The sequence below is a fragment of the Nipponia nippon genome, unplaced genomic scaffold (genome assembly GCF_047370975.1).
Source record: "Nipponia nippon isolate SJK-2023a ecotype South Korea unplaced genomic scaffold, ASM4737097v1 scaffold_6, whole genome shotgun sequence".
In the NCBI taxonomy this organism is placed as follows: Eukaryota; Metazoa; Chordata; class Aves; order Pelecaniformes; family Threskiornithidae; genus Nipponia; species Nipponia nippon.
The window spans coordinates 50,134,506-50,157,862 of NW_028262380.1; the positions used below are offsets into that span (position 1 = coordinate 50,134,506).

The window sequence follows — 23,357 nt, forward strand, 5'->3', positions numbered from 1 at the left end:
GTATTAAGAGAGAAAAATGTTAGCTATGAATCAGAAGAAAGTAAACATACCCCCTGCTGTTAAAGAGAACAGGAGTTTGATTAAAAAAAAAAATAGAAAACTTAAAAGTATTCTGTAAACACTCATTTGATTTCTTAATTAAAAATTCATTTTCACTGATTTACCTTTTCTAGGAAAACCAATTTCAGATGTCATACTGTACTGCTTTTTCATTGGAGAGGTAGTAGCCTTTCTCTTACATCCGTGAAGGTGTTCAAGACTGAAAGATTCAAAAGCTGAAAAAAATGCATGTAGTGTAAGGTTGTTGACACTCTGTTCTCTGTATTTCAAAGCTAGTAAATGAATGCTGAAATTATTTACCAAATATTACTGTGTGTTCATTCTGGTAAGATTGGGTTAAAGAAATTTTTGTTTTTTTAAATGTTGGAGTTGTTTTGGTAGAGATTGTTCCCTGACTCTTGAATTCACAGCTTAAAATATTTTCCATATAGTACTGGATTTTTTCTTTTTTTTCCTCACACTTGATTGCTGGGCTACTTCCCAACTGTGAGATAACAGCCATGAAAACAGCTTTCTGATGGCATAGTGGCCAGTGGATACCACTTTGCTCTAGCTGCTTGTGATTTTTGGTTGCAACTGGTAGGAGCCTGACCATGTAATGTAAGAAAGCTTGTAAAGCGAGCTTGTTAATTTTTTCAAATGCTTATTAGAAAATGCTGCTAGTTTTGCTTTTTTTGAAGAGTAAGATTTCTTTAGTTTCTTTGCTCAGTGCAGCCTTTTGGTATTAACGTTCTAATCTAGCGGAATTGAAATCTCTCCTTCCTGCAGTAATTAGACTGTTTCTGATTGATTTCCTTTTTTACCCTCACCAAAGTGAGGGGCTTGGCTGTCTTGTGAAGACAAGGACAGGAGTCCAGAGAAGAGAGAAAGAATTGTTAAGGAGCAGAGCTTTGGATCCAATATAGGACTTAACCTCACCTATTCTCTTCCTACCTCAGGATGCTGAGGTGGTGGTGCTGTTAGAGGGAGCAAGGGAAGGCAAATAACTTCAGATGAAGGCGTGAGCTGAAATCTTAACCTGCTCCAACAACAGGAGTTTGCATGCTATGTTCTGCCCACAGTCACTAACATTTGTGTCAAACCCCTGCTGCCATCCTTCTCTTGCAACATATGTTTGAATCACTTGGAATCATAGAATCATTTAGGTTGGAAAAGACCTTTAAGATCATCAAGTCCAACTGTTTGCTAGTGGAACTGCTCCAGAGGATCGAGGTAGACTCGAGGAAAGGAGCTGGCAGCTTTGGCCATATTAAACATGCCACTGTCCCTCTTCCCTGAGCTTTCTCAGCCTTTCCTTCAACTGAGAGCATTTCTTCACCTAACAGTTGAGCTTGTAGGAGTCACTTCTCACTTCCTCCTCCCCTTCCTGCACTGAGTATGGAGGTAAGGAGGTAGCAAAAGGCCACAAAACACTGGTCAAAAAGAGAAAACAGGGCTGCAATAGGAAATACTACCTCAAAGTGAATAGATAAGTTGATGTCCTTCTGTAAGGATAGCTAGTTAAGAAAACAAGTAACCCTTTCTACCCATTTTCCACTCCTGTGGTATAGTCACAGATTACATTGCAAGGTCAGGAATTGACTGGATTCTGTAGAGACTGTGTTAGTCTGTAAGGAGTACCTTCTCACAATGTCTCTGCAGTTTCCTCCTGACCAGTTTTCTACATTTAAAGAAGTCTCTTAAGTATTTTTGATGGAGTTGCATGCCCATCTAGAATGATCTTACACTGTTACAACACTGACTTTCTTACAGCATTCTTACAGAAGATTGCAACCCCAAGTTCACCTTGCCCCGTTTGTTTTGCACCAGGCAGTCATTTCTGTCACTGATCAGGCAACATGCTGCCAAAACTTCTGGTCCATAAATGCTTGAGCTTAAGAGGAATGGCTTCTACCATAGAAAGCCATTTCTCTTAAAAGTGAAGTGATAAAGATTGCCTTTTCAGCTCCTTTTTGAGCAACGCTGAAGAGCTCTAGGGACAGCTAATCCACTGCTCCTTTCCAGCCACTTCTTCCTCTTCCCTTGGTGCATGCTTGCTTTCTCACAGCCATATTTCTAATGAAAAGTGGGGTAAGAAAGTTTTGAAGCCAAAACCTGTCATTGTCTTACAGTCATCTAAAGAGGAAAAAAGGTATCTCTCTAAAGGTCTCCTTTTAATCACTGCGTCAATTCTTCTGAATCTATTTTTGACCACCATGTTTATAACAAGGGAGAGATCTCATTGTTGCTATGAAGTGCAGTACACAACTGGAGCATCATAAAGCAAGCAGTTGCCATGTGGCCAGGGCCATCTTAGAAATCCCATCCCTTTGTCACTGCTTCATAGTACAAGACATATCACAAGTGCAAAGGCTGTAATTCAGCTGCTGAATTGAGCACGTATAACCCTGGCTGTGCACTGGCGCCTCATGCAGTTTGCTGAAATTGTTGAGAAAGGTGTTTTTGATCTTCAGCAAAACTTTGAATCTGTCCCAGTGAGCATACAGATTTCTTAAAGGCAGAAATGGTTATTTTTACCATACATAGGATTAGCAAAGCATTGAAATTCCATTTGGCAGAATAACGTCAGCACTAGTGTCTAAATCTGACTGGTTTACATTGAAACTAAGGCTCCTTATTCAGCCGTTGAGGCAACATGAACTTGAACATCACAACTCTGGCTGCATTTTTTACAAATGACAACAGACGCCCCACCTCCCTAGTTTGGAAAATATGTCGAGCATAAGTTAATATAACTTAATGATCCTAAGTAATCCTAAAACATCTTTTTCCCCATGTAGAAAGTACACCTGTGCGCACATCTGATGTGGATTATCGCTTGTTAGAAGCATCCAAAGCTGGAGACTTGGAAACTGTGAAGGTAGGTTTGAGCAATTAATGTTAATTTTCCACAATGCATTGCTGTGCAAGGCTTGTGGAAGCCTCTGCTACAAGAGTTGTGGAAGTAGTACGCAGTGGATGGTAAATCATAAAACATGAGAAGGCAAATCTCTTCATTTTTTTTCTAGAAAGTAGTGCATTAAGATGTGCTAAGGTGTTTCTCTTGAGTTTTCGCTTGTTCATTTTCCCAGTCCTTCATGCAGTCATGTCTTCAATGGACTCAGATGCAACGCTGCAGATGCAGCTGTAATTTTTTGAAGTGGACCCTGTGATCCTCAGATTCACAGTTTAGTAGAAACAAGCCTTAGGGGCATGATTCAATAGGAAGGCAAGCAAACAAAAGTGTTAACAGATAGCAGACTTCACATTTTAAGCCATCCTTAATCTGAAGGTGAAGGGTCAGGCCATGGAGGAAGGTTTGATCTTTGTGGGCAAAATAGTCTGCAAATAGACTGTTCTGCATGCATTCTCACCTTGAACTTCAACATGATACATATTAATATTCAAACAGCAGCAGTTTTGTGCACCAGCAGCTCCTTTGACTGCCAAGCTCAATATTTCTAGATTTCAGAAGACAACGTAAGCTGGAAATGGTAACATACCTGGAGAAAGTTACATGGCCTTGAACCTGGTGCTTGATGATTTAGAGGCTCGCCCTTTCTAATACGTTAGGAATGTCTTCATACTGCTTCCATCATTTAAGTCTTGTTTCTTATAGAAGTACTTTCAGCCATAAATTTAGAGCAGCTATTTTTTTAACTTTGCCTAAGTGGAAAGAAATTTCCTGAAACCTAACTTCTAAAAATTTGTATATAATAATAAATGGATCAAATTTTTTCTTGGGGTGTTTGGAGGTGGTAGTCTGGGGTTTTTCTTTTGGGTTTTTTTTGTTCGTTTGTTTGACTGGTTTTTTTGTTTGGTTTGGGGGGGGGTTGTTTGTTTTGTTTAGTTCTGTACTAGATTTTGGTTTCTTCTTTTGTCTTTGCAGCAACTTTGCAGCCCTCAGAATGTGAATTGTAGAGATTTGGAAGGCCGTCATTCAACGCCACTGCACTTTGCTGCAGGATATAACCGTGTGTCAGTGGTGGAGTATCTGTTGCACCATGGGGCAGATGTGCATGCCAAAGATAAAGGGTACATTTCATTCCATGATATGCTCTGCTGTTTTCTATTAGTGTGAGACCTCTACCCCGCTCTGTTCATTTTGCTTTGGATTTCAGTAGCCATCATGTTTTTCTCTTGAATTTTTCTCTTTTCTTTCTTCTTGTTCTGCACTGTTCCTGACATCACTATAGGGAGATTTATAGACCATTAAGGCATACTTTGCTTTCTGGCAAAGCCTTTGTCAAGTACATATCTGGCACTGTAATAAATGATCCTTTTCTTCCCCCTTTTGCCCATTTTGGAGACTTTGTTGTGCTTAAAAGCAGCCTTTAAGTTATTTCAGGTGATCTAAAATTAGTTTTGAATTGCATGGGGTAAAATACCAGGTTACCTCTGGTCATTTTTCTAATTCTGTTAGTTAGCTTGTATTATTAAGTTAGTTATTCACTTAATATTCAGTTAAATGATATGAGCCATTTACAGGTTTTTGCATTATTTGCAAAGCCATCATGTAGAATAGCATGATTATGTTTGATCTTTCACTCCAATATATTGGCTCAGGGTGGGGGATAATTCATTTCCAATGCTAAAACATTTCCAATACTGACTTTTCAGGTTCTCCCTGAAAGAAATGTTTTCGTATCATTCTGTATGTTTCAGGTGTGCAGTGCTTACTAATAACTATACTTCAGACTCATTGCATAGTGTTATACCTTTTCTGAAATTTACACTCAAATATCCAAAGTCAGAACATCACTGATTCTCGCAATTTAGTTTTTTGCTGCTGTTAACAGCATTGAAGTTACTTGTTTGTGGAAATAGTAACATTGGTGCATACTAAGTATTTAGAAGTCCCATGGATGAGAACTGAAAGAGAATAATGAAGTTTTAATTGATGTTTTAATAGCAGGGAACTAAAGCCATGAAAATTGGAAAGACTGAAAGATACCAATAATGTCTCGTGGAAATGGGACTTTTATCTATTGGAACTTTGTATGATTGCATATTGGATTTTATTTTCTGTAGCTATTAATACTTTCTCTTTGATTAGTGGCTTAGTACCCCTGCACAATGCCTGTTCTTATGGACACTACGAAGTGGCTGAACTCTTAGTGAGGCATGGTGCTTCTGTCAACGTGGCAGACCTGTGGAAATTCACTCCTCTACATGAAGCAGCAGCAAAAGGAAAATATGAAATCTGCAAGCTACTTTTAAAAGTATGTGCTGGAGTTCTCAGATGTGTCTTTAAATGTGTATATGTTTATTTTTGTGAAGATTAATTAATTAATGCAAAATTAATTGCATTCAGTCAGTTCTTTATGGTGTCTTTGAATCTATTTTCATCTTAAAACTGTGAGATGGTTTCTTGTGTACTATCAGTTCACTTAGAAAGAATCATCAGTATAGTTACTTTTTCCAGTACATGTATTAATACTATTAGCCAAGTAGGACAAGACTCTCAAACTGGAAGAAGTAGCTGAATTTATGTAAAAATACAAAAAAACACACCTTATCCTGTTCATCCCTTTCTGGAACACTTACTGCAGTTAAGTAAACCTTTGTAAATACTTATGCAAGAGTGTGTAAATCCAAAACACAGCAGTATGCCAGCTACTAAGTAAGAAGAAAATTAACTCTATCCCAGCTGAAACCAGGACAGTATGTTACAGAGCAATAACTGAAGGTGGGTCCTAAATGGTGTCTGGCATGTGAGAAATTTAAAACTGTTATGTTAGTGTATAATTTATCAAGCTCCTGGAGCAAATGCATGTTGATATACTGTGGAATAAGTATTCGTTACAATTAGTGGAAGAACCTGTAAAAAGCATGAGGTAATGCCAACATGTTTCCAATGAGAAGCATGAGTTTGAGAGACTTCTTAACATAAGGTCATATCCTGCTGTGAGAGGGTAAAAGAGGGTGCTAGAGTAGAATTTCTTGCCAGTCCTGTTTCCTGTTTTAGCCTTACCTGCTTCATGTCCCTCTGAAGCACAGCATTTAAAGTAAGAGTAATTCAGAATATGGATAGTCTTAAAATGATGAGGCTCTTCCCCATCCACTTCTCTCTTCATTTGCTGCTGCAAAGCCCCTATATTTCCCTCCTATCTCATTAATTATTTCACTTGATTACCAAAAAAGCATTCAGAGGGGGTGGCACATCAGTTTGAAACACATCTGCAGTAGAAACCAGAAGATATTCAGAGATGTCTGTGGAGTAGGCATGATGGCCCCACTAGTAACCCCTGAATACAGATGTTAGCTCAAGCTGTAGGAGCGCTCATAATCTCTCAAGCATAGTATTACTTTATAGGCACCGGAGGTCTCTGGAGTTTTCTGATCATTCCACTGGGAATGTAGCCGTTTTTTTGTTTTCAAAGGATCCTGAACGGATGTACGACAGGAAATAGAAAAGTGCTGAAATCTTTCTTTTTGAAATCAGTCTTGCACAAGAGCTAAATACGCCCTTAAGGTGACACAGTTTTGTAAAGGCTCTGGGTGTCCGTGGATATGTGCTCACGCTGCAGTTTGCTCAGGGCTTCTCCTGCTGTGTCTCTTATGCCAGCTGGCAGTGCTGTCAGCTCTGCTGAGCCGTGGATGTTGAGCTTGACTCCTCCTGACTTGCGCTCTTTCTGTCCTGGTCTGCTTGAAGAAGGAAACAAAAATGTACAGGCATTTTAGAGAGACTTTCTTTTTTCATCACCTTTCTTTAAAATTACCACCTTCATTTGTTTCTGTGCCTTTGAAGGAGTCTCAAGACTGCATCTTCATTTAGGTATTTATTCTGGGGAGTATTTGAATAGTTCCGATTTTGATGAGTTTTAAATTAAGGGATCTAAGGATGTATCTTGAAGAAGTCATTGCAGTTTAAAAGGCTTTGTGCAAAGAATGCTGTCTTCCCAAAAGCACCGCAGATGTGGAACTGGTTCTGTGTAATCAATACTCTGTCCCTTGCTGTTTACCCTTTACACCCTGAGCGTAGCTGTATGGCTTCCAAATACAGGCAGTTAACTCCTTCTGCTCTCCCCATCCCCAGCTCATTCCCTGTGGCTCACACTAACACGGCTTTGCTGGCATCCCCGGTGAGAAATGGCAGGGTAGACTTGCTGGCAAGGGTTGGACCACTGTGTTTGATTATTCTGAAGGGGCCAGCCGGAGAACTGTGGTGCCAGCAGCTGCCTCTGCCTTATCTATCTTTGGTTTTTCCTACTGCTGCTGGGAGTGAACAGGGAAGGAGCTGTCCTCCCACAAAATTGTGTGTGGGCATGACTCTTACCATATGCTGTATGTAGATGTATATTCCCCTCCTTGTCCCGTGCTCCAGTACTGTGTTCTTATCACTGGCTGATCTGCACACTTTACCAGCATAGATATATTCCAGCAGTCATCCAAATCCACTTTCCCACAAAAATGTTTTCTTCACTGCTTTCTAGGATCTGTAAACTGCTTAAGATGGTGCTGTTATCTATTAGAAAGTGTAGAAATACTAGAAAAGAGTCTTTTTCTAGTTCCCTTCTGAAACAAGTGCCTTTCAATAGCAGTGTGGCATTTAGTGAAACTTGGGGCCTGGCTTCACTTGCTCAGAAAGGTGTGCTGAGGAAACACCTCTGCCAGCCAGTTTGCAGGAGAAGGGAAGGATTGGCCGGCAAGGTATTTGCAGGTGGCTTTTCTTTAGCACCTGCTGTGACAGCAGGGTATAGCTATATGCAGAATATGCTCCTGAACCTACGTCAGTTGCAAGTAGAGCAGCGGCAGCTCTTGCAGAGGGCTGCCATTCTGGCCTGTGGGGTTGAGATTGACACAGCTGTGTTGCAGACGAGTGCTTTAGGCCTCGGCCTCCTGGATTTATTCTCATGTGCCTACTAATCTATATAGTTGTTACGTCATGATGGCAGGTCAGCAAAATCCCCCGCCTCCTATCTTGGGCCACAAAATAGTGACACACTTACGTGCACTGCTCTGCTCATGGTTATGACAGTAGCATTCCACTTTGCTCTTTGCAGCATGGAGCTGATCCAACAAAAAAGAATCGAGATGGGAACACTCCTCTAGATTTGGTGAAAGAAGGAGACACAGATATCCAGGACTTACTGCGAGGAGACGCTGCCTTGCTAGATGCTGCCAAGAAGGGGTGCCTGGCACGAGTGCAGAAGCTATGTACTCAAGAAAATATAAATTGCAGAGACACCCAGGGAAGAAATTCAACACCGCTACATCTTGCAGGTGGGTGACTCACCAGGTTTTGAAGGCTTCTATATTTATGATAGGGCTACACAGGTTAATCACCAAAACCAGGATTGGTATAGTAAGAGTTTCACAGAGGATTGTCCTGTACAGAGAGTTGTTAACTATGGCAGCTGTATTTCAGGAGGTAATATGGTTACTAGGAAAGAGGAGCTTTTGCAGTCAAAAAATTGCTTTAGCTTTTCTGTCTAATAATTTTTCTTTAGTTTAGCTCTCCTAATACCCAATTTCTCTTCTGTGCCTTTTCTACAGCTGGTTACAACAATTTGGAAGTAGCTGAATACCTTCTTGAGCATGGTGCTGATGTTAATGCCCAGGACAAAGGAGGATTAATCCCCCTACACAATGCAGCATCCTATGGGGTAGGTGCAGGCATTCTTGCCATGAGTAGACCAACAAGGAACTCCTTAAAGTCATATCCAAAGCCAGTTATTTTGCAGCTGTCTTGCTGTGAACATAATTCAGGTTTTGATGGCATGAAATACTTGTTGGGTTAAGCTGCTGTTGTGAGTCCTCTTTGCAGTCCTACAGATCTAAATAAGACACAGATTCAGGTGTGCTGTAGCAGTTAAAAGCTGTGGTTTGGAAAGATCACTAGAACATAGCTTTTATGTAGGCAAGCAGATGCACAGCATTGAACGGTGTTAAATTTGGGGTGACTACTGAAACAGAAAAGACCTCAAGTTGTCACTGAAAGACTCGGATGGAAAGAAGAGAAAAATACCAGGGGATCATGTCTAGGTGATGACAGGGAAGTGGAGGTCTGTTACAACTGATCTCTGGTGGGGAGCTATTGCTAAAGCTGAAGTATTGAAGGGCTACTTAGTTTGTAGTATGGGTGTCCTCCTGGGCAAGCTGTCTGCTGCAGTGAGGTTGCAGTGGCTGATTCAAACCATTTTGGATGAGGCAGGCCCTCCTTCCTCCACATAGGAGGAAGCATCTATGTGCATGCCAGTTGCACAGATGCCTGATAGATCGCTTATAAGCAGCTGTTAATTGTGGATGAGGTAAGAAAGAAATCTCTTGCAAATAATTGTACAGAGACAGTGCTTGAGAAGCTCCTGGCAGTGAGCTTATGGTCAGACAGAGGACATGAAGCTCAAGAAGTAGTGTTTTTGATGGTCTCATGATATGCTTTGTCTGTTATTACGTGGCCCTGGCACAAGAAGAGCAAAATCTGGGAGAGATGATCGTAGTAGAACCACAATTGCTTTCATTTGAGAGCCAAATAAAATAAAAAGTACAGTGTTCACCTTGTTTTTAAGGAGAGCGTATCAATGAAACTCAGCCTGCATCATTTGCGTTGGTTCTCTACATCAGTCTGGGATCCCGGTATCCTAAAGAGAATAAAGCTTCAAATCCTGCTTAAGGTTTAGAAATGCAACGCAGAATTCTTTTATGATACTGGGTCCCAATACCAAGCAATATTGTTCATCAGCATCTGCCATAAGTATTAAATTCCCAGGATGTTGCTTAGATCTAGAGATATATTCTGTTGCCATGATTGTGTTCATTCTTTTCAAGCACGGGAAACCAAAACACACATTTTATGTGAAGGCAAAACATTCCTTACTGGCATGGGGAAATGGTAGAGATTGGTTCAAGCTGGTTATCACTTTTAAAAATTATAATGCCAATCTAGTCTGGTTGCCTTAGTTTCTCTAGGAGAAGTTAATGAGGCAGTATTTGGTGATTTTCCATCAACTTATTTAGTTAAGAGTTGCTGTATACCTTTCCTGTGGCAGGCCGCACTTATCTCTGAGCTGTCATCAGCCCGTTCAGATCTCTGTGATGGGAGGTAGAGAAGAAATGAGTACTGGTTTCACAAGCTCATAGCTGGCAGGTTTCACAGGCTCAACCTTTTCCTCACAAAGTATCTTCAGTTCTCCCACCCAGCACTTCATGCTGCGTGTCCCTCAGTAGGGTTTCATGGGGCAGTAAAGTCACAGGAACAGCAAATGCTTTAAAAGTTTGGCAGAGAGAAAAAATAAGGTCGGCAGTCTTTTCAAACCACACTTATTCAGAGAGCAAGCCCTTTTATGAGAGCTACTGAGAGTCACTTAATTGCTATTGAGAGGAAAAATGAAATCCATTGGCAAGTCTTTGCACTTCTGCTTACAATTTCAGTGTTTCACGCTCCTATCTACTCATTTTGACTACCTGCTTTTTTTATTTCTTAGCTGTATTGCACAAGTAATTTTACTGGTCAGAGGCAGCCAAAAATTTTATTTGCCAGTTTTCTTATTTCAACTTGGGAGACTTCGAGGATGGGATATTTATTGAAGCGTGGGGTTATAAGATCATTACTTTTATAGCCCATGTAAAACAGTTGTCCCTTATGACACTCATAATGCGTTTTATCAGTTACAGTTCTCTCGTAAAATATGATTGGAGAAAGAACAAATTTGTGCTGCCACAGATGGGTTCAAAGTCTTGCAAGAAATGGCAAGAAAAAAATAAAGTGCAGCGAAAACTTCTGTGTACAGACATTTAAGCGGTGGCTCAGCAGTACAACGCATTGATCTTTAGAGCTTCTAGTATCATATCACAAATGTTGCAGCCCTGTAAATTTGTGTTGCCAGTTCAAATTTTTCTACAAATATTTTGACAGTTAACTCTTACCAGTTTTATGCTGTATCAAGTATCATGTCTGCTCCTGCAGCTGACACAAACTTCATGCTATGTACTTGGGGTGATTTGGCAGAAACACAATTCTGTGCCTGATGCCAATTATACATGTGCTGGTGGATCATCTGGTAGGGCACAGATAGAGATGACCGTGGAGCTGCAGTATAAAGTGGTACCTGAAGAGGTGTGCTGCTACATAGACACAGGAAGCAGAGAAGTGAGTTAAAGGAAAGAGAAATTACAGGGGCCTCTAAGCACCATTGCCTCCAGCACGAAAAAGGAAATAACGTGTTTTACCACTGTCATGTTGATTAAGACGTTCTTGTGTTTTCCAGCATGTGGATATAGCAGCGCTGTTGATCAAGTACAATACATGCGTAAATGCAACAGATAAATGGGCATTCACACCATTGCATGAAGCTGCACAAAAAGGAAGGACACAGCTCTGTGCTCTGCTGTTAGCTCATGGAGCAGATCCAACCATGAAGAATCAAGAGGGTCAGACACCACTGGACCTGGCAACAGTAAGTTCATGTTAGCGTGCCAGCCAGAGGCTGCTCTGGAGGATTTGCTCTGCATATTAAATGGCTTTCTATGGCTTCATGGCATCAGCAGTCCTCAGCTTTCACTGTGCTGAGGTAGAGGTAGATGAGCATCTCCAGGGTGCCTGTTTGTGACTTTTTACCCATGGGTCCAGGCTTTTTCCTTTGTCTGAGACCTTAACGTGGCTTGTGATTTAAGGTTTGCTTCTGCTTTTAAGGATTCACTCCTGGGATCAGTCTCCTCATTGCCAGAAATAAACCTCTCTGAAATGTCCCCGATGATAGTCAATCTGTGTACTGTTGGTGATGATTTCTTTGAACCTAGGAGGAAAATCAGATGGGCCTTTAGAGGAATGGGATCATTTAGAGGATGAATATGCTCAGTGCCTGCATATTACCTCAGTTCTTTTTTTTGTCTAACTCCAAAACAATTTTCTAAGATTTGCAGGTGGCTATCAAACTTTTTCTATAACTGGCATCCAGAAACTTTCTTGTTAGTGGCGGCTGGTTAAACACCTAATAAGGTTACATGAACTTGTATGTCTCAGGTTAACCAGTCTTGATGGAATAGATAATGCAACCAAATTGAATGCTGTGTCTGGTTATAGTGCAAGTATCTTTGAAGGCCATTGATTTATGGAGAGTTCAAGAAATATCCTCCAGAATAATCTGAGCTCTAGAAAACTTGCTTTCTGGTGAGGGATATGAAAACTATTTGATTTCTCTGGGGGAAAATAAGCATGTCTTAATCATGTTCTACCAGAACATGCAAGGAGGAAATTCTTGAACATGAGGGTCCTACTTAATTTAGTCAACAAAGGCTAAATCCAATTGTTAGCTAAGTTCATACTTATCCTGTAGCTCCTGTCTTTTTTTTTTTTTTTTTTTTCTATTATAACACTATAAGATGTGATTATAGCAAAGGCAGTGGTAGTCTTTCCATTGAAACCTTGATCCAGAGCACAATACTTCACCAGAAGTTGAGCCTGACAGAGGAATTATGAGGTGACATTGCCTGGCTTAGGTTGTGAAGGATTTCAGATAGAGTTGCTGCATTGCTCTTCCTGGCTTTAACACCTATAAAGTCATTCTGCCAGAAAGGAAATTAGATGTACCTTCTTATATACCTTTAGAAATGCGGAGAACCCGATTCACCTATGTCTGAGCAGTGAATCAGAATGTTCTTGCAACCATGAATTCCATATTACAAAAGTTGGCAGTATTCTTTTTAATGGGGGAAGAGAGCAATCAATTAAAACATATTCAAAGAAAAATTCTTTACAGAGATTGGTGACTTGTGATAATAGAACCTCATGTTGAATGTTCTTTCTGTTTTTCAGGCTGATGACATCCGAGCTTTGCTGATAGATGCGATGCCTCCAGAAGCTTTGCCTACATGCTTTAAGCCTCAAGCTACTGTTGTTAGTGCCTCCCTGATCTCACCAGCATCTACGCCGTCCTGCCTCTCCGCTGCCAGCAGTATAGATAACCTCACTGGGCCGCTGGCAGAACTAGCTGTAGGAGGGGCATCAAATGCTGGTGATGGAGCAGCAGGAACTGAAAGGAAGGAAGGAGAAGGTGCATTTGCTGCTGGACAAGTTTACATTGCCAGAAGTACAGTAGCTTAGTATCACAATAGGCCTTGCTTTATCTGAAAAGGATTTCTGACTAGCCAGAAAATACTGTACAGCTTGAACTGTTATCTATGTTTTAAAGTCTCTGATGCTTGCTCTCTTTTCTTATGCTCTGCTAGGAGCATTGTTGGCTCGTCATCTATGTTTGCTGTCAGCAATTAGGTCTGACTACAAAGGCAGATCTGATTAGGTGCCCAGATGTTTGCTGTTGATTTTATACAGAAAATCCAATGAGAATTATTTTGATGAAGGAATTAAGATTGTGATGGCCGGGGGATTTTGCTAAGGCTTTTTAAACAGCATCTAGGTGATTACATAGCAAAAATACACCCACCCTTCCTTTCCTTCTCTTTGCAATACGAGCCTGTATTTGCCACAGATGGTTTATGCTTTTTAATAGTTGATTCTGAGGAGGGAACAGTGGAAGTGGATTGTTTATTAGAGACATAGACAAATTGATTGTAAAAATAATCAGAGTTTGAAATTTTGAGAGAATCAGTGGTATTGCTTGGGTTTTGTTGGGTTTTTGTTTTTTGGGTTTTTGTTTTTGTTTTTTTTTTTAAATTCAGTTGCATAGGATATAATGACTTGTTTCTTCTCTTATAGTTTCTGGTCTTGACATGAACATTACCCAGTTCCTAAAAAGCTTGGGTCTTGAACACCTTCGGGACATCTTTGAGACAGAACAGGTAAGTGGCAAGTCTCATCTCTGTGTGGATGTTTAAAAGATAGAATAATCTAATAAATTTGAGTGACATTTTCATTCTCTAATTGAAAAAGGGAAACAAAAAAACCCAACTTCACATCTACAGAAAAACAAGTATGTCCAAGAAAACTGCAGATGGATCGCCAGATACTTTATGGTGAAGCTGAGAAACCTGTGAAAATCTCTTTTGTTGTTTAATTCAGATATCCAGTGTCTTTCACTTTTATACATACTAGATGACTGCCAATTTGGCTTGTATTCCGAGAGTTACATTGGACCTTGTGAACTTTGAACATGATGGCTATAATAAAGTTAGGTTGGAATGCTACCTGCACTTGTCCTTCAGCAGTCTTGATATCCAAACAAGCCTTTTGCCATCTGTAGTGCTGCATGTGACACTTGGGTTAGACCTAGGAAACCCTCCAGCTTGACGATAAGCTGAAATAAAAATCCAGTTCACCAGGGTGTAGTCACACTAGAGAATGCAGAAACTGCATTTCCTAACAGGTTAGGACTATAGTATTAACTGGGTTTTGCAGGGCTAGCAAATTTCAAATGGAATTGAGAGATGGGGAAAAAAACCCTGCGGTTTTATCAATAATTTACAATATATGAAAAGAATATAACTAATGTAACAGTTTGTCAAACTTACGTTACTTTTTAGAGCAGAAGTACCTCTAATGCATTTGTAGACTCTTTTTATGTACCGTTTCTTAAATTTAACGTGTTACAGTTAAATAGATGATTTGTTCATATGAGCGAGATGGACACAGTGGTAGAAATGAAAGGTACAATTGCAAGAGGCTGGATTTAATGGTTATTTTTTTCCCCAGGCTTCTGCTGCTAATCTTTTATGAAGGGTCAGGCAACAAACGTTTGAAATGTAATGTGTTGCTTACAAAAAAGTTCCAACTGTTTCCATGAAACGATACAGGAGGTATCTCCCCAAAGTTAAAATGCCATATAATCTTTTTTCCCTTCTTATATACGAAGCATAAGCTCTTTTCTTTAATTTGGAAGTGCTATTAAGAAGCAAACCAACCTCAAACCAACCTATATTCTACTCACATTTCTTTTTTACTTTTGCTTCCTTAACTCCTAACCTGTTTTTAAGATCTTCCCCTGCTAATAAGATTTAATAATGCAAATTGGATTCACTGTATTCATTATTATTTTGAAACTGTTTAGCCCCTCTTTTGAGTTTCTTTCTAGTGAAAACAAGTTCACCTTCCTTAAGCTTATTGTTTTAAGCTGCTTTTTCCAAGCACTGCAGTGCCTCCATGTGCACTTTCTCACCTTGACTCTAGCCTCCTCCTGATGCTTTCTAATATCTGGGTTTCTTCTGTATTTTTTTTTAATGTTCTGCTGCACGTGATGAATGTCTTCAGTGGCTTTTCCACAGCAATCCCAGTAGGGTTGTTTTCTGCTCAATTGGACAGATGTTCAGTGTAGCTATTAATTCCTTGCTTGAGTTGCTTTCTTTTGAATTAATGATATCCAGTTTGTAGTGGACTGAGTTCATACCTGCAAGTCCAGTTGTGCTAACAATACAGCTTCTTTTGAATCAAGTTGCACGATTTCCCATTATTTGCTGAGCTTCCCATTCTAATTTAATGTGTAAATTTGGAAGTAGATTTTATAGAATTATCTCTTCCAGATGAAATATTTCTGTTTTGCTCAGAATCACCTCAGTGTACCATTGCTTTATAGTGATAAAAATATGTACCTTTACTTAGCCTTTATCTCCTGTTCTTTAAAAAAATGTTTATTTGACATCATGTTTTATTACCTTTCTGCTTCCACCAATGATCTCCATGACCTTGAAATTTAAAACCTTATCAAGTGATTGTAGATGTATTCATATATGGCAACCAACTGATGAGTTATATGTGTCCTCCAATGTCAATTATTTCCAAAAATAGTGAAATAGTTGAGCATGACTGAGCATAGCTGACACACTGGTTTGATACACATCCAAGTGCACACATGGATATATACACACAGTAACAGCATGCACCATAATAATGTTGATGTGAAGCACACTTAACATTTATTAGTAAGCTTATAGAATATTCGTTTCTGTTTGTGTAGTGAAAATAATGAATTGCACAACAATGTGAAACTTTGCTTCAAAAATATTCCCAGGTTTGTCCCAGCATTTGCATGCATCCTCCTTCTACATAAATAAAAATGTTTTTGACAACCTCCTGTGAGAACCACCTCTTTTTAACTACTGTAAGAGAAGTAAAAGTTTTGCACAGCTTCAGGCTGTAGCAGCTGGGTATGGCCCTGTGGTAGGGAGAGGCTTGCCAGAAGGTGGCAGCAATTAGAAGTGCAGGAAACCATAAAATATATACGCTGTCTTGGTTGCACCATGAATACCTTCCATTTTCTGAACTGACGGGTCTTCAGCCTTGGGAATCAGGCCAGGTTTGGCAAGTGATTTTTGTGGTCTTTCACCTCTCCAGATAACCCTGGATGTGTTGGCAGACATGGGGCATGAGGAGCTTAAAGAAATTGGGATCAATGCTTACGGACACCGCCACAAATTAATAAAAGGTGTGGAGAGACTTCTAGGAGGGCAGCAAGGTAAATATGACACTTTTACTGCTTAGTCTAAGTGTAGCATACAACAGGCTCCCAGCAGTCACCTTCTGTAAATGTAGGCATTGTCACCAGGACTTGAAAGAATCCAGATGTCAGGAAAATGCACTTACTGGCAGACCTGGTGGCTGGGTGGCTTGCGACAGGTAAAGAATATATTGAGGAGATACAGGACTGAGTAATCACTTGCCTTTCCAGAGAATGGACATCCCTGAGGCAGCTGTGGAGGCTGTGCCCTTTTCCAGGGACTCTGTTTCACCCAGACGTACCTACCCACAGGCCAGTTGTATCCTGAAGTGTGGACCTGATGGAGTTTTTTGCTGCCCCACACTTCTCAGATGCTTCTCTTGAAAGCAGAAACAATAAAACGCAGTTATGTCCCACATGCATTTTCCTTCTCTCTTTTAAAACCTCTGCTGCTAACGAAAGCACTTCATTTTTTCAAGGTTTTGCTTCTGCCTTGTGTTTATTTTGCATTTCCTGCTGTACTGGGGTTATTTAAGAAGAATAACGATGATGCTGGATACAAATAGAGCTGGTATTGTTTTCTCCTGTTGATTTTCATTCCTTTATTTCCTTCTCTTTGCAGGCACCAATCCTTATTTGACTTTCCACTGTGTGAGTCAGGGGACCATTCTCCTTGACCTTGCTCCTGACGATAAGGAGTATCAGTCTGTAGAAGAGGAGGTATTGCAAGTACCTTTCTTAATGCTCCAGTGGCAGTGTATTTCTCTTTTCATTTATAATCCCTCACAGCTAAAGCAAGCAATGCATGTTGAAAGTGATAAATTATGCTTTGGTGAATGAATTGCATAGATCTGACATGAAGTTTAGGGCTCTTCATTTGTCTTTTTATATAGAGCAATGATGGAAATTATTTTGCTGTGTCCTGCCAATTTTTTTTAATAAGTGGTCTGTTTGCTCACTTAGTGTTATCCCAATTTTGCCTTTTTGTTGTTGTGTTTTGGATGTCATCTCATAGCAAGGGTTTCCACAGCTTTCTGGAGATAGGTGGACCTGTGAAAATCAAAAGCCATGAGTGAAGACAAAGGGATCAAGGCCTTGCAAGTCTGTAGGCATTCCCTGTACTCAAGCTGTTTCTGCATGTGAACCAGCTTGTTTTCTCTTGTCTCAGTGGCTTAGTTAATCTGTAACCCAGATAAACAGCTCTTGGATAATTGAGAGTTGACTGTAATTTTGCCTCCCACACACAGATGCTCTTTTATTTAAGTAAACTACAAGCAGATACCATTTTGAAAGAAAAATCATAACAGAAAAGAGACTTTCTGAAGAGCTGTTTTTGGAAGAAACTCCATTTTACTGTGCATTTGCTATTTGTGTAGTGTTTCTACACTGTAGGACAAAAGCATTTGGAGTCTTTTTAAAAGTCTAGATATTCAGGATTGCTGCCAGTTTAGCCTGGAATATTATTGATTAGTAACTGTAAACTGGAGTTTGTGCAGATCTTTTGTATAAACTTTTCTGACAGAAAAGGTCATTTGTCTGCTATAGTAAATTGGGGTATTTATTTGAGCTGTTATTAGATGTTGTTGCTGTAGCTATAGATACCTCTGGAAAAGACAGGATGAAACTGTTGAAATTTTCAGGGGCTGCTAATGACATAGGAAAATTTACAGTGCAAGTATTTTCCTATCACTAAGAAATACAAACTGTACTCACTAGAAACATTTCTTATTCCTTGAAAAATGATCTTTTTGTATATTCATTTTCAAAGATTTTTTTTTTCTAATCTAAAGTAGGTTTTCTAGTTGTGTATAATTTTGATAGCAAGCACAACTATTCTCTCTTTTCCTATGTAGATTTTTATTACAAGATTGGATAATTGCATAATCCGACTTCTCTATTGTGGAACAGCATAGTGCGTTGGGTGCCTGAGAAATAAGGGTGTACCTCAGTTTAAAATTGAGTTGTGGGTTTGGTTTTTGGTTTTTTTTTTTTTTACACCTTTTAATTAACTTTCAATCAAGATTGTCTGTTGTTGCCAGGGATATACTGAGATAGTGCATGAATACTTGCCTTGCTAGCAAGCTTTGTGTGCTGAACATTCAGTTGTGTTCATGTATGTAGATGCAAAGTACAATCCGGGAGCATCGGGATGGTGGAAATGCTGGCGGAATTTTCAACAGGTACAATGTCATCAGGGTAAGTTTCAAAACCGCTTAATTCTGTGTTGTAAAATAAGTTGGTACTTAAGCAAGCAGCCAGAATTGGTTTAATGGATCACTTTTTTTATATTTAAAGTTCTTTTTTGAAATAATACTCAGAGGCCGAGTTAAAGCAAGTGCTAAATACTAAAATTGGACTGATAGTGTGCTCTGCACATGGAATGAGGGAGAAGTATCCACTTGTACTCTTAAAGGAGTCTGAAGAACTGATATTGAAGACAGAATTAGTGAAGAGCCTGACTTATGTTTCACAGCCTGATTTAATTTCAGAGATCTGTAACTTCTGTATTTGACTTTGCAGCACAGATTTTTTTCTCAGTGTAGTCTTTTGCCTTTTTAAAGGAGATTTTTGGGGAGGCGGAAAGGATGAGCATGATTTTTTATTAAAAGTTTCTATCTCCCTATGCTACTTTGGATCTTGACACCTTCTTCTTTGCCCCTGCCAACTAGAAAAACACCTTTTACAAGCCCTGGCATATCAGAAAATGGAATGTTGTCTTTCTGAGGGAAAGTACGCTTTCTGGTTCCTTTTTTGGGGGGAGGAGGAAATGAAGGAAATCAGAACAGAACTCAGTTCCTGAGCTCTAGCAAACCCCTGCTGTAATCTGTTTGAAAAGTGAGCCTGGGCAGAGCCTTTGCAACTTGGCCCAGTAGATCATATGTCCTGAAGCAAACTTTGCTTCCAACCTACTCTTAACCAAAGGTGAAGTCCTTTCCACAAACCACAGTGGTGTTAGAGCATGTGTCTGGAACGATATCTCAAGACAGATTGAACAGCACGTCTCCTAATTTCGTTCCTCAGAAGTTGTTTCTTTTCATAAAAATTCAACCTAAACCAGACAGCAAGCTTCAAAAAGCTAGCCCAGATTGTTCAACAGAGGTCAAGGCAGAGAAGGAAGGAGTTTCAGTCAGTTTGTAGTTCTTGGTGGTATTACAGGCTCTGAGGGAAGCAGCCTGAAAGTCTTGCTTAAACCTGAGAATTTAGGCTGCAATTTCACACTAGTTTTAACCATCTGTAACATGTGCTACTGACTTGTTTGAAAGGCTTCAGCCTTGCGTGCAGAACAGCCATGGGGTTTCTTTGTGCCATTCATGTGTCTTACTCTTAGTTTCCCTGTCAAATTTATGCAAACTCTGTGAAACTATGTTCCATTTCAATTCCAACTGAAGTATGGTTGGACCTGTTGTACTACTGCAGATTCAAAAGGTCGTGAACAAGAAGTTGCGGGAAAGATTCTGTCACAGACAGAAGGAGGTCTCAGAGGAGAATCATAATCATCACAATGAACGCATGTTGTTTCATGGTAAGGAAGTGATCTCTATATGTATGTACTGGTATTTTAAAAAAAAAAAAGCTTACAAGGACTCCAGGCGATGATAATGTTACTGTGTCACCATCCTGTACAGTAATTGTATTTCTACACTAGAAATGCAGGGGTGTGGGGGTGGTGGAGTTAGTCTGTGTGGTTACTGCAATCTGAAAAGCTACACTAGATAAAAATATATTTTTTAAAAAAAAGGAAAAAAAAAAAGTTTTTTGCTAAGCCATATCTTAGTCATTTCCAGTAAAGCTGCTGGGAGGATGTTGCATTTCTGTGAGAAAGACAGACTATCTTCTAAAAGAGGGGAGCAGCACACAGTAAAAGCGTTTTACCCTGGCACTTCAGGCAACCATCAGGGAAAGGAATCAAAAGCAACCATGAGTTTCAGCAAGATGTTCTCTAGAAGCATCCAGAAGTGCCTACAAATGACAGTCGCCTGAGGGTCCTCCTGCCCTAGGTCCTTCTGTGATTCTGTGGAGGAAATTGGTTTGGGGTATGATTGTCCTGACATCTTGCCCCATCTTAACCAGTACTGACTGCTGGAGAAGGTGTGCATTGACAAGATAAATTGCTCTGAAATATGAGTGGGGGGAAAGCCATTTAATGAGATCTGTGAAATGAATAAGAAATATGAGTCACATGTGGGATCTTGGTATATAACGATAAATCCCACACATCACTGCATCCTGCTGGGTATCGCCCCCTTCCAGCTGACTGAGCACGCTTTCTGGTATTTAATGGTCTATTTGAGGCAAACAAGCTCCTCTTGACATAGAATCCTGTATTACTATAGAGCTTAACAAGTATGTATGATAACACATCATTTCATGTCATTCTGTTCTAGGGTCTCCTTTTATTAATGCTATCATTCACAAAGGATTTGATGAAAGGCATGCATACATTGGAGGAATGTTTGGAGCTGGAATTTACTTTGCCGAGAACTCCTCAAAAAGCAACCAGTATGTGTATGGGATAGGGGGAGGAACAGGCTGTCCCACGCACAAAGACAGGTCCTGTTACATCTGCCACAGGTATGAGTCCAGCAGAGTTCCCTATGCGTAATTCTGGCTGTGCTGGTTTTTACGATCCTGGCACAGGATGAATTGCAGGGAAAGAATAGCCACTTGAGCTTGGTCATGGCAGGAAAAATGCAGTTTTCCATTTGTCAAGGCTGAACAGAAAAGGATATAAATGCAGCGAGTCCCACAGAAAGGTCAAAAATTACATCTAAGCATACAGTGAGTATAAATCAAAGTGAATTGTGGCTCAGGAAAGAGGCTTGAAACAGCAAGTTTGAAAATGAAGAGTCAGAGGAAAATAGCAATTAAACTCCAGGCACTCTCAGAACAAAACTGCAGTGCAAAGTGGTGGTCAGCCGTACAGTGTTGTACTATGGATCAGATAATTTTGGAGGTAGTGAACAGGACTTAATAACACCTTTGTTTTGTACTGGAGTAGATCAATGTGATTTTTGCACTTTGACACTTGTCCGTACCCTGCTGGTAGGAACACAGAGAGAGATCAGCTTCTTTCAACAGCTTTATATAAAATGAACTAGAACAGGCCTCCATGTGATGGCTAAACAAAGTGTGTGTTTTCCCTTCTGCATGTCAAGAAAGATTTTTTTTTTTTTGTGACAGGTTTTATACAGCCTTAGAACTGGTTTCTAAAAGTGTTTCTCCAAAAAGCCTTGAGAAATTAATTGTGACAAAATAAACTCAAAAGTCTGAAATCATTCTGGAAGAATACAACTCCTAGTAAGATATTTTAAAATGATGTTTTTCTTTTTTTGCTTTTAGACAAATGCTCTTCTGTAGAGTGACCCTTGGAAAATCCTTTCTTCAGTTCAGCACAATGAAAATGGCTCATGCCCCTCCAGGGCACCATTCTGTTATTGGCCGGCCAAGCGTGAATGGACTTGCATACGCTGAATATGTTATCTATAGAGGAGAACAGGTATGTGAATTAGCGAGGACTGGGTTTATGGAAGGGCAAATCTTGGAGCTGCAGAGGGGATGTGACTGGTTTCCATACCAGGTGTGCTGTGATAGCCTGGTTGGTTAGATTTGTTTCATTTAATGTAGAAATAAACAGTGAACTGTATCAAGCCAGCAAATGCTCCTCCTTTCCACTGAGCTGCCCTGATTTACATGATGCAGAATTGCCTAATTCCCCCGGTGCAGCACTGCTAGAGTCTGTTAAGTGTTGTTTCTCTCAGGAGGCACTGGTTCTCCCATTGCATTTTACTGGCATTGCTGCAGTAACAAGAACACATGCATTTCTGGGGCTCTTGTAGATAATGAGAATTCTGGGCTTTTAACTTGCAGATTCACAGCAACGACAGTGTCCCTGTCTGCCAGAGACTACCCTTAAATGGCAGCTGAAGTAGCATAACAATCTTCAGGAGGTGATTTTTAATCTGAATAACTCAGCTAGACCCTTACTCTAGAAAAGTAGTTTGCTTACTACTCTGGATGGCTCCAAGATTATATAATAAATTCATGTTGGAAGGAACCTTAGGGAGGTCACCTAGACCAGCCTCTTGTTCATTCTGAATTCAGAGCAGATTGCTGAGGGCTTTCTTTGACAAGGCAGGTCTTGAAGGCCTTGGAGAATGGTGTTTCACAGCCTCTCTCAGCAGCTTGTTCCTTTGTTTAATTATCCTTAGAGCAAAAAACATGTTCTTTCTATCCAATAGGAACCTCCCCTGTTTTATTAATCTCATTCTCCTGCTGCGCAGCTCAGGAAATAATCTGGCTCTCTTTTCTCGGTAGCCTTCCATACATGATGGAAGATTGCTATGAGGTCCCACAAAGCCTTCCCTTTTCTGAACTGAACAAGCCCATCTCCCTCAGCCTCTTCTTGTTTATCCTGTGCTCTCTCCCCCTGACCATTTTATTGGTCCTTCGTGGAACTTAGCTCCAGCTTGTTGCCATTTTTCTTGTATTGGAGAGCCCAAAAGTTGTATGCAGTTGTCTAGATGTGATCTAGTGACTACTGAATAAATGGCAACCATCGCTACACTCAGTTGACTGGCTACACTGTTGTTGATGTACCACAGGATGCTGATAGTCTTTATTACTGCCAGGACACGGTGTTGATTCTGCTTTAGCTTGCTGTCACCCAAGGGCCCCCAGCACCTTTCAGCAGAGCTGCTTCCCATCCTGCAATGTTACAAGAAATTAGTACATCCCAAGTGCATCTGCCCTTGCTGGATTTCATGAGGCTTCTGTTGGCCCGGTCTCCTCTCATCTGTCTAGGTTCCTCTGAATGGGGCGCTGCCCTCCAGCAACGTTAGCTTTGTTCTAGGACTGAACCTCCTACCAGCTGTCTTGAGAAAATGCTGGACAGACACCTGGGTTACGTGCTTTGGGTGTGCCAAATATTTTACTGCCAGTAAAGGCATTTGCAGGTCACGTGGCAAGTCAGTGAGCATTTCAGGGTCAGAC

General features: G+C 40.3%; 1 protein-coding gene across 5 annotated transcripts in view; it reads left to right on the plus strand.

The window, feature by feature from the left end:
- The window catches only part of TNKS (tankyrase), a 145,423-nt gene that overhangs the window by 116,500 nt on the left and 5,566 nt on the right, over positions 1-23,357 (plus strand). Inside the window, exons 13-26 of one of the 5 annotated variants that reach the window (XR_015699864.1) lie at positions 2,841-2,920; positions 3,929-4,074; positions 5,096-5,261; positions 8,046-8,265; positions 8,539-8,648; positions 11,250-11,438; positions 12,797-13,070; positions 13,697-13,779; positions 16,265-16,385; positions 16,990-17,087; positions 18,489-18,563; positions 19,785-19,890; positions 20,254-20,456; positions 20,753-20,887. Coding sequence is in view for 4 of the 5 variants with exons in the window: in XM_087737102.1 (XP_087593228.1) it covers positions 2,841-2,920; positions 3,929-4,074; positions 5,096-5,261; positions 8,046-8,265; positions 8,539-8,648; positions 11,250-11,438; positions 12,797-13,070; positions 13,697-13,779; positions 16,265-16,385; positions 16,990-17,087; positions 18,489-18,563; positions 19,785-19,890; positions 20,753-20,939; positions 21,708-21,864 (2,012 nt within the window). In the remaining variant the exon portion in view is untranslated. Of the gene's footprint in view, positions 1-2,840; positions 2,921-3,928; positions 4,075-5,095; positions 5,262-8,045; positions 8,266-8,538; positions 8,649-11,249; positions 11,439-12,796; positions 13,071-13,696; positions 13,780-16,264; positions 16,386-16,989; positions 17,088-18,488; positions 18,564-19,756; positions 19,891-20,253; positions 20,457-20,752; positions 20,940-21,707; positions 21,865-23,357 lie in introns of those variants that run through there. The other 4 variants (XM_087737102.1, XM_009474885.2, XM_087737103.1 and 1 more) reach the window with 4 other exon arrangements.